Source organism: Rhinolophus hipposideros, assembly GCF_964194185.1.
Source record: "Rhinolophus hipposideros genome assembly, chromosome: 12".
In the NCBI taxonomy this organism is placed as follows: domain Eukaryota; kingdom Metazoa; phylum Chordata; class Mammalia; order Chiroptera; family Rhinolophidae; genus Rhinolophus; species Rhinolophus hipposideros.
This window is the reverse complement of record NC_138058.1, coordinates 48,606,755-48,617,579: the sequence shown is the minus strand read 5'-3', so window position 1 is coordinate 48,617,579 and position 10,825 is coordinate 48,606,755. Positions and strand designations below refer to the sequence as shown.

Here is a 10,825-nt window from a genome sequence, read left to right as displayed (position 1 = left end):
CACTGTTCTTTGCAATGGCAAGCTGCAGACCACCACTTCATATGTAATAAAATTCCACCTTTTTTCAGCATTAATATAGGGTATGTCAAATCTACCAAGTGACAGGAAAGGAATGTCTAAATGCACTGTGTGTTACAGACACATTTCACACGGCACAAGCAGGTTTCCTATAAGGTACCATACGGCAATCATCATTAGACCATTCGCCTCCTATCACTTGACTTTGAGGAAGTGTTTTGTAAAGATTATCGGGTACCTAATGAAAAAGAAAGAAATTAGACTCAGGTTTACGGTGTCTCTGGAGTTCTGAAATTATTTTGAAATATCATTTAAAAGGACTTCAAACTTGAGATTTTCCATTCATGTATTTATTCCACAATCAAAATAAAGCATAATTTAAAAGCCATAACATATTTAAAAGGTAAAGGAGACTTTGTGTCACAGCTGCATTGATAAAACAGACATCAGTCTAAAGTGCAACACTAAACAGGTGTTCTGTTCCCACGGTGGAATAAATACATAACAATCATACATAAAATTTCACTGAAGATCTGAGATGAGGCAAATAACCCTTTGAAAAGAACTGCCCGATGAACACAGGCATGTTGCAAATAATTTTTATTAACAATTTACTGCAAGATGGAAAAAATCCCCAAGGTAAGTACTAACTCAAACCCCTCATTTCATGCACCTGGCCTTGGCTTTTGTCTTCCTTCTTCAGTCACATCCAAATCCAGAAAAGCTTCTGCACCTCCTGCTCAAGAACACCACCATCAGGCCCCAAGTACCTGCACAGACTGCCATTAATGAGTCCGTATGCGACCTTCATCCAGAACCTCCAGGGAAATCAAAAGCCCCAACTCGAACAGCAGCAGCCGTTCTTTGGACAATAGTTTTAACTGTCGAAAGAATTCTGACAGGCCATGTGCACTTCATAAGCCAACCAAAATATTGTCTTAGTATCATTCTATTTTTTTCTTGCAAAATGTTAAGTAGGCCATTCAAGTAAAAAACTTTTTTTACAGAAACGAAAAATAAAAATTCAAAGGGTTTATGCCAAAAAGCACACCAGTCCTCCGCAGCCGAACTCATTTGTTCCTGGGCTGCGACGCCATGTAGAGGGCGATGAGGCAGTAGATGGTCCCGCCCACCGTGAGCGCCATGGTCGTCCGGTAAAGCATCTGGTCAGGCAGGCCTCGTTTCAGGTGGATGGGCAAACCGTCAGATTTCTTAAAAGCAAAAATTATCAAAGACATGGTTGATAAAAAGATTTACAATGTAGGCTAATAAAGAACAAATGTCTCTACTTGTGTATCTAATCCATCAACACTGCAGTGGGAAAAGCTCTGATCCATTAAAATGCTAACTGAAATACTGGTATATTTTCTTAATGTAACTAAAGCTTGTAAATCCAAAGTCAATCTTCAAAATGCAGCCTCAGGACTATGCATGCAACAAACTCCAAAATCTAAGGAATTTATCATGTGGCTTAACTAGGAAAGTAGCACTAGTGAAATTGCTTTTAATGTAAAAGTAATCAGCAGCTAAACAAAGAACTGTAGGCACAAAAAAATGTTCTACATTTAGTTCTATATTTACTTTGACTTCCTGATTATTAGTGGATGAAGTCTGAGCACACCAGGTCAATTAATAGGTTCAAATCTATTTTGTATTCAACTGTCTTCTTTCAAATAAGCTGTAAACCTGTTTAATAATGAGACTCCATAAAATGTTTAATACATTATTTTACATTCTCCAAAATCCCTCCCCTCTGCAACTTAAGACCCCAGATGCCCACTCAAGTCTTACTTATTGGAAAAAAAGGGATTAATTGACCAAAAGTCCCCAAGCCAGTCTGGACATAATTTTGAGGAGGGAGAAGCTACCTTCCAGCAACAGCAGTAACAAGCACCCCACTCCCATGGCACTTCTGAAACATAGTTGGGACACTGACTTCTCAATTATCTGTATGTAGATTAACGTTAATAATATTTTAAAATTCAATTCTGGCTTCTCTGTGTTGATCAGCAAACCCAAGAAAGCCTCCTCCACTTCTAGCAACAGTTCAGTGAATTTTAAAGTCAAGCAAGCAAAAAACAGAAAACTCACTGCCAAAAGTCAGTGGATGTGTCATAAAGCCAAATACCAGGGGTGCCCAAAAAATGTATTTAGGTGGACATTTTGGTCAGCGTTACTCAAGCAGTAGTTCGCTGTAATCAGAAGTATCTGGACTCTGATGGTAACCACTCTGAGCACCTCTTATAATCGCAGAAGTCAAACGTGACTTGTATTCATCTTTTGTTACCGGTATAATTCAGTATTACAATTTTAATAGTTTTTCCTTTCCTAAAATGTGTATTCACTTATTTGGCACCCTCTATATATATACTGGATTATTCACAATGTTATTATACATTATACGTGCTATTGGTTCCTCCATACAATGGATGATCAACAGCTATACGTACAATTTAAAAATCTGCACACCCTCAAAAACTAGAGGATATTAAACACCCTCCCTTTTTATCAGTTTCTACCTACATAAAGTTCTCCTAGTTTATGCCTCAAACTAAAATCAAGAAAATTCTATTTAAGGAAAGAGAGGATGAGTAGTAAACTAGACAGAGACTCAATTTCGTAGGGTTTTTTTAAAAACCTATTTATTTCACAGGCTTCTCTGTTCTAGTGTCTTTTCTCACCTGGAAAAACTTCTGCAGCTCTGGAACTTTGTTTTTCTCAGCAAAATCATATGCAGTATAATCGGAAGTCAGTTTAGTTGGTGTGGCAAATATGATAGGTGGTGCTTCTGTGGAAACCACAGGCTTTAATCCCTGCAGGAAAAAAAGGAAAATGTCAAGTTGAAAGTATGTCTGGGCATCAGAACAAGCCTTTCAAGGAGCAAGCTGTCTGGAACAGTGGAGGCAGTCATTCAACCACATGAGAGGGAAGGAAAATCTCTCCAATTCTGCATTTCAAGGCCTTTAATTAGTTTAAGGTTTAAAGTCTTTAAGCTTTCAACAAAACAACCTAGTCCACTTTCCCAGAGCAAACTGTCAAGACTCCCTGCCATTCAGATGAAGGAGGAGGGGGACAGGGAGCAAAAGGGAGAGAGGAGCAAGCAATACAGGCCCAATCTGAGCTTCTAGAAATACCTACTGTGTCTATCTTCTTATCTAACCAGACATTTATAAACTGTATGAACTTTTGGGTAGATTTCAAAAGAGACCTGGCTGTCTCTTTTCTCCTCTTGGTGGGCTGATACGCTACATGGAATCTCTAACCCGAGAGGACTTCAGAAACTTCCCAGATGCACAATAAAGAAATATCTCAATTCAGAAGAGCCTGTAATGGTTAAGAAACGTGCCTATCAGAACCAGAAAACAAAAACAAAACAAAAAACTTAGAGTAACTGAACTTTCCAGCATTAATAAACCTGTAAGTTAAAAAAGTAAAGTTTACAAAAATAAAAAAGGAAACCTCAGTGTTCCCATCTGTGATATGTGTACAATAGTACTAATACCTACCACGGAAGGAATGCATGCCTGTATGTGCATAGAGGAGTGTCTGGCTCATGCGGGTATTCAATAAATACACACTGTATGAGAAGTGGGGGTTAAGACAGGTTTACGACTCACAGGTCCCCCAGCCACATGGATAAGGAAGGACAAACACACTGGCTTAAAAAAAAAAAAAAGAAACCTGAAGGAGGATCTCTCTTTGAACTGGAGAATTTTAGACACTCCCTTGTCTAAAATTCTGTGAGCAATTTGTATTTTCTCCTAATGATCATTTCCCCTTGAATGCAATGACTTAAAAACCCTTCCTACCAAGCATCTCCAAAAACAGTTTGAAATTAAATCCATGTTTTGACAGGACTAACGTGGAAGCATTTTTAGATGGGATTATACCTAACGCTTTTGTGTTTGTTCACCCATCGAGTGATTTAAAACTACAGCAGTTTTTGACCAGTATCACCTGAAAAACCATCTCAACAGTTTTAAATAATTTCTTATTTCTATTTATAATATTGTAAAAGTTTAGAATATAGAATTTTAAAGTTACTTATCATCCCATTATCTCATCCTATCAACTATTATAAATTGTATATTCTCCTCCAATCTTTCTTCACAGGCATATTTTAATACTTTTAGTCATAATGTAAAATCCTACATTCTGCTTTTTTTCATTTAGAAGTATTTTTTTCAGATTCTTACAAAATCTTCATAACTAAATTCATCTCCACATCACTTCTGTAAATGAGGTATTATTAACATCAGCCCATGTAACAAGCGATTGAAAGCAAGCTCGGAGATTCCATAAGGAAGATGGGATTCAAACGCACACTGTTTTTCACACTATACTATCAATAACTCAGCTGTCTTGGCCCCACAGGTAAAAGAATGAACGTGATGGGAGGGTACTTCACCCATCCATCCCTCCCCATCACTAAGCCTCCTAACAATTAAGAGCCATCCCTGTTCCCACTGTGTGAGGCAGGTGGACAGGACTAGCAGTCGGGTTCTCAGCAGACTTGACCAGGAAGCTGTATCCACAGGAAGGGACCTAGAGCAACCTATGAGAATTACGAGCCTCAAATATGCCTCTCCCCGTCTCAATAAATGACAAAGCCATCTTCCAGGTACTCAGGCCAAAAACCTTGGAATTCTTCTTTATACCTCTCGCTCACACATTTGCAAATTCTTTTGGCTGTACGGTCCAAGTACATTCAGAATCTGACCACTTCTCACCCATCTCCACCAATCCACATTCTGGTCCAAACCCCTAGATTTCTACAACACCCTCCTAACTTGTCACCCTGCTCCCACCCTTGCTGCCCTAATGTCTACTCTGAATGCAGCACCAGTGACTGTGTTAAAACAGAGAATGTTGTTACTCAGCTCAAATCTTCCCAAAGGCCTCCTACCTCACTGAGCAAAATCAAAAGTTCCTACAATGGATTTCAGAGCCTATGGGGACAGAGCAAGGAGTGCAGTTTCCAGGCTCTCGGCCTCACGTGCAAAGGTGCTGGCTCAGGTAGTAAAAGGCCATCAAATGTGATTGGATGACCATCAGCTGTGGCTAGTTGGCCGTCAGCTGTAATCAGTGAGCCATTGGCCACTAATAACTGCTGTGACTACACCAGCAGCAAATGGGGGCTAGGAAGAAGATAGAGGCTGAGCTAGCAAGCTCGGATTGCAGTTAGCAGGGCGGATTGCAGCTACCAAGTGAGGTTGGCTGGCAGAGAGAAGTGGACGGCAGGTTGCGGATCATGTGGCTCCTGCTTCCTGTGTCTCCAACCCAGCCGCCAGCGAGAATATAGTGGTATGACTCCCCTATCTATGGCTCCATGGGTGTTCCTTTTTGGCCTCACCATGTCCTGCATTATGTAGGGAGCAGGAGCTGAGACCCCGCATGACACCCTGCATGACAGGGCCCCATGAGGTGTACCCCTCAAACCCCCCTACCACCACCACGTTACATCAGCCCGTTTCTCTGCCCCAGGCCACTGGACTAGCCCCTTAAACCTCCCAGGCACCAGTCATGTTCCCTCTGCCTAAAAAGCTCTCCAGGTAACATGGCTTACAGCCTCACCTCCTTCAAATCTGCGCATATGTCACCTTCTCAGGAAGACCTTCCCTTAAGGATTAGGAAGCAGCTGGTAACCACAAGATGGCCTCAGGGTTTTTGAAAATTAATTTGGGTAACGTAATCAATAATGTTGTAAAGATTTTGTTGGGTATCCGATGGACATGCGTCCTATTTGGGAGACCACCTCAGGGATACTGTGGATGCCTGATCATGGCATTGTACACCAGAAGCTAAACATTAATGAATGCCAACTATAATTTTATACATATAATGTGATGGCTCGGTGCGAGGTCGGAGGGATAGTGGATGGGGGAGGGGGTTCCACAGTGTAAGAGATATAAATGACGAACGTCTAAGTAGTACCTTGTCTTGTACACCTGAAACTAATAAATTAAAAGACCTTCCCTTAAGCACTCTTTCTAAAACTGCATGTCCTCCCCCTTAACCTGCTAACAACCTAACCCCCTTTCCTGCTTTATTTTTCTCCCCAGCACTTATCACCATCAACATACTATACTCTACTTTGTTTACTATGCCCCCCCCCACTACTGCAATGGAAGCCCCAGGAGGGCAGGATTTTAGCATGTTTTGTTCACTGTTCTTATTTCCCAAGGCTTAGAAAAGCAACTGGCACAGAGAGTGCATTCGATAAATATTTGTTGAATGTATAAACAAGCTAAGGAAGTCTATAGTTTCATCACAATGTAGACTAAATATTTCAGAACCAAAGTCAAGTAAATCAGCACTTGATGGCTGAGCCGCTCACACCACCCACAGCAAAGAGAAAACTGAAAGCTCTTCTTAAAATAAGTGGACTGTAGACCAAACAGAAATCACAGGATTTGCTTATTACCACTGAACCTCTCGGCTGTTCCACAATCACTACCTCTACAATTGCTTAACATCCTTTCAACCGTAACCCTGTTTAGTAGTTGAGTTCTTCCTAATCTACTTCAGTTGCTCCAAATTTAAGAGAAAAGTAAACACGATTCGTTTTCCGATCAAAGTTGACTGGTCCAAAGTTTTCCTTTTCTCCTACCTTTTAGGTTTTGGGGGGAGGAATGAAGGTGGAGAAGTAATTTATTCAAAATGTTTTTAAATGACAGAAACCTGTGAATTCTTTCACTCTGATTTAGCACTGGAAACAAGTTTCCCTCCACAGTGGCTCAAGTCCTTCATTTCTAACTGCCAGCTAGGTATCACCACCTCCATGTTTCCTGACCCCTCACTCTCTGATATCCAAAATCCACCCCGTTTCTCACAAGCCTTCTCAGGAGCTCCCAGTTTCTGTGGGAAGCACCACCATCCTCCCATTACCTAGTCACCTTGGATTCCTCCTTCCTCATCCCTAAAATCTCCCTCATCTCACTAAGTCCTTCTCTTTCAGACCTGACTGTCTGCATTCCTACTCGGAAGACCCTGGACTATTTCATGGTGTAACAGGCATCCTGACACTGGTCTCTCCCAGTCAGGTATCTTTTCAAAGCGTCGCGCTGGTTATGACACTTGCTCCTCCATCATAAACCTTTCGTGCAACTAAAGGTAAGAAGCATATCCTTATTTCACCCTCTGGACAAGACTCGACCACAACTTTCTGTATAAAGTTGCTTTGAAATTCCTACTCATTTCTCACAAAATTAAGTCTTCCCATTCTAGGGCCTTCATGATCCACCTCCACCCACCCTGGCCAAACATACAGTGATTCCCCTGCTCATCTCCCTCCATCACTCACAGTTCCCTTTACCTAGAATAACATTCTGCCAGCTTAAGTGGGAGAGGAATTACTGCATCATACGGTGAAATTAAGTTTCACTTTTTAACAAACTGCCAAACTGTTTTCCAAAGTAGCTGCACCATTTTACATTCTACCAGCAGTGTACTAGGGTTCCAGTTTCTCCCCATTTCTCACCAACACCTCGTCTGTTGTCTTAATTTGAGCAGGTGTAAACTAGCATCTCATTGTGGTTCTGAAATGCATTTCTCTAATGACTAATGATGTTGATCATCTTTTCACGTGTTTCTTGGCCTCAGTTTATTTGATGTGACACATGAAGGTAAGGAAAATGCTTTTCAATCAACCATTAGAAAACACCCTCCCCACAATTACTTGCCAACAAGTTGATTTATATATCTCTAACTATACTATTGTTATAGAACTAGCTTTTCCATATTAGGTTATTCTGTGCATGTTAGGTTATTCAACTTTACATAATAGTGAAAGTTACAAACGTCAACGTTTTCCAGTGTGCTAATATTGCCAAGAAAGGAAAAACTTGACTCCTAATCACCAAAGTCAGAACATCTGGTTTGGGGGATGCTTGTCACTCTGAAATATTCAATTCATATAAATTCTTTGAACGTAACTTTAAGAAATTTTTAAACTAAGAACTAAGAAGTTCAAATTCTCAAGAGAAACAATTCAAGAAGTGATAGAAATCTGAAAGTCCTATCTGTACCAAATGCAATTCAGGGTAACCTCTACCCTGAGTGCCAATTTAATGTCAATGTTAGTTTTAGTCTAATACTTCACTTATTCCTAAGTAACAACCTACGTTGTACTAAAACTCTACTAAAAGAACATCTACAACCACTAACAGAATAGACCAATTGTGATATATCCATACAATAAATCCTACACAGCAATAAAAGGAACTAACTACTAATACACGTAACTTGAACAAACTTTCACTATTGACAATTCCTTCTTTAGACCTCGTTACCAATTTGGTTTCAGTGACACCACATTTGTCTCCCTTCTAATCCTGGCTTGTGCTTTTGATAAATTTTCCTCCTCCACCCTCCTTTTATGTTTCTGTAGTCTAATCATATTCCCACCTTTCTTCCCTGTATACTTCTGGGTGTCTACTTCTGCATACTTCCCATCACAGATTCTACCATCTATGGGCTGAAGATACCCTAATCTATTTACTCCACATTCATAAAGCCAGCTGCTATCAGACGTATCTGTGGGGCAGAGCCCCAGAGAGCAGTTTCCAGGCTCTCAGCCTCACGTGGAGGGGTCCTGGCTCAGGTAGTAGATGGCCGTCAGCTGTGGCTAGTTGGCCGTCAGCTGTAACCAGTGAGCCATTGGCCAGTAATATCACTGCTGTGGCTACGCTAGCAGCAAGTGGGGGCTAGCAAGAAGACGGTGGCTGAGCCTGCAAGAGGGGATTGCAGCTAGCGAGTGAGGTTGGTTGGCAGAGAGAAGTGGACGGCAGGTTGCAGATAGTATGGCTCCTGCTTCCTGTGTCTCCAGCCCAGCCGCCAGCGAGACTATAGTGGTGTGGCTCCCCTATCTGGCTCCGTGGGTGTTCCTTTTTGGCCTCGCCATGTCCTGCGTTCTTATGTGGGGAGCGGGAGCAGAGACCCCGCAGGCCACACTGCATGGCAGTATCACAAGGTCAACATTTATAAACCTAGCCCCTTCCTCACCAACCCCCCCCAACCCCCCCCACCCCGCAAAAAGAAAACCTTGCCCTTCTTCTTGCCCTCTCTATCCTAATTAAAAGCACATCTAGTCTTAGACTGAAACCATTCTTAGCCACCCTCCCCCTTGGGCAAGTTGCAGTGCCCCGCAGAAACAGGAAGTAACAGTGGAGCACTCTACCTGAGCCCCTTACTATCCCAGTTCAGTTTCCCACCTGCGTATCTCATCACCCTTCCCCACATCACTCCGTGCGGACGAGACGGGAGTGTGATGAGTACCTCCACTCAGCTTCCGGAAAACAGCTACCACCTACTCGCCTGACATACACCTCATTCAATCCGTACTACCGCTGCCCGGGATGACACTGAACTCACAATGAATTAGGTAACTTGGTCAAGGTCATAAAACAAAGCCGCAACGCCAGGATGTGAGCCCAAATTAACAGCATGGGACTCCACAGCCCCTGATTTCTACAACACGAGCTGGACACTAAAACTCCAACTGGCAAAACCTGAGTAAAGCCGGAATATCTTTCAGGCCCCTCCAACAACAGGCATCCGACCACCATCTGACGGTGGGGAAAGCGTAAGCTCGTCGCATGTGACCGCCCAGACGCACACAGACGAGCCAAGCGCCCCGGTTCCAACCGCCCAGCCCCTCCTGGCCCGCGGGCTTCGCATCCCCGCTCGACAATCTCGAGCTTGGGAGCGGCTGCCGTTAGGGCTGCGGCAGGGGGTGACAGCGGGGCCCCGACGAACCAGAAAGCCGGACGTCCTCACAAAATGACAGGACCTAACTCCAGTTTCGGTTGGGTCACATTCCGGGCCCCGCCGACCCCACGAGCCACCAGCGAGCGGCCCAGGGTCACCTTGAGCCTGCTGAGTGCCAGGGTCAACGTCGCGCCGGGCCAGCCCCGCCGGGGGAGCAGCCACCGAACCGGGAGCCTCCTTGGCCGCCGCAAGCGGGTGCAGAGACGCGCCGCGAGGTGCGGGGCCAACTAACCCAAACCGCGGGGCACAAGTCCCGCCGGCTCCGGCGCCGCAACTGCCGGGCACAGAGGGTCGGGCCGCCCCCTCTGCCCGGGCCGGCGCAGCGCTACCCGTACCTGCGGGCTATAGGCGTCGGAAGCCCATGCTCCTGCCAATTTCTGCGTGAAGCCGCTAAATTTATAGTACATGTCGCCCCGTGTCCGGCTTCCCGCAGCTGTGGCCCGCGCGACCGCCCCAAAGAAAGACCCTGCCTTCCCGGCCGTCGCCCCAAGGCTCAGCCCAAGGACCCTGCGCCAGGAGACGAGCTGCCCGACGACCGCCTAATTGAAAACGTGACCTCTTCAGCCCCACAAGTGAAAGACAAGCCGGTTTCGCAGGGCCAAGAAAGGCAAAATCAGCTCTAAGAGAGCGCGAAACGCTACTGCAGCGGGGTCTGTAGAAAACTCGAGGTTTTCCCCCTTTGCCCACATTTGGATGCGGGCAGCGCCAAGACGCCCTAAGAAATGCGCAAGCGCCCGTGGATCAGGGACAGAGTGACAAGCCGAGGACGAGGAGGGCGGACTCTGAGCGGGCCGAGGGCGGGGCTGGGGCTGGAGGGGCGGGGCTGGGGCTGGAGGGGCGGGGCTGGGGCGGAGGGGCGGGGCTGGGGCGGAGGGGCGGGGCTGGGGCGGAGGGGCGGGGCTGGGGTGGAGAGGTGGGGTGACGACTTTGGTGGGGAGAGCCAGCGCTCCGGGGACGCCACCTGGTACATTGGGCTGAAGGCTTCGCCACCTTTTAGGAAACAACTTGCACGTAGCCTCATTTCTTTCCTTCCCTACCT

General features: G+C 44.8%; 1 protein-coding gene across 1 annotated transcript; it reads right to left on the bottom strand.

The window, feature by feature from the left end:
- Nucleotides 1-346: 346 nt before the first annotated feature.
- COX7A2L (cytochrome c oxidase subunit 7A2 like) lies at nt 347-10,512 on the bottom strand. Its single transcript, XM_081068818.1, has 3 exons — nt 10,122-10,512; nt 2,700-2,831; nt 347-1,229 (listed from the first exon to the last, which is right to left on the bottom strand). Exons 1-3 carry the CDS (start codon nt 10,191-10,193, stop codon nt 1,089-1,091), a joined length of 345 nt encoding a protein of 114 aa, XP_080924944.1. The 5' UTR covers nt 10,194-10,512; the 3' UTR covers nt 347-1,088.
- Between the last annotated feature and the right edge of the window lie 313 nt (nt 10,513-10,825).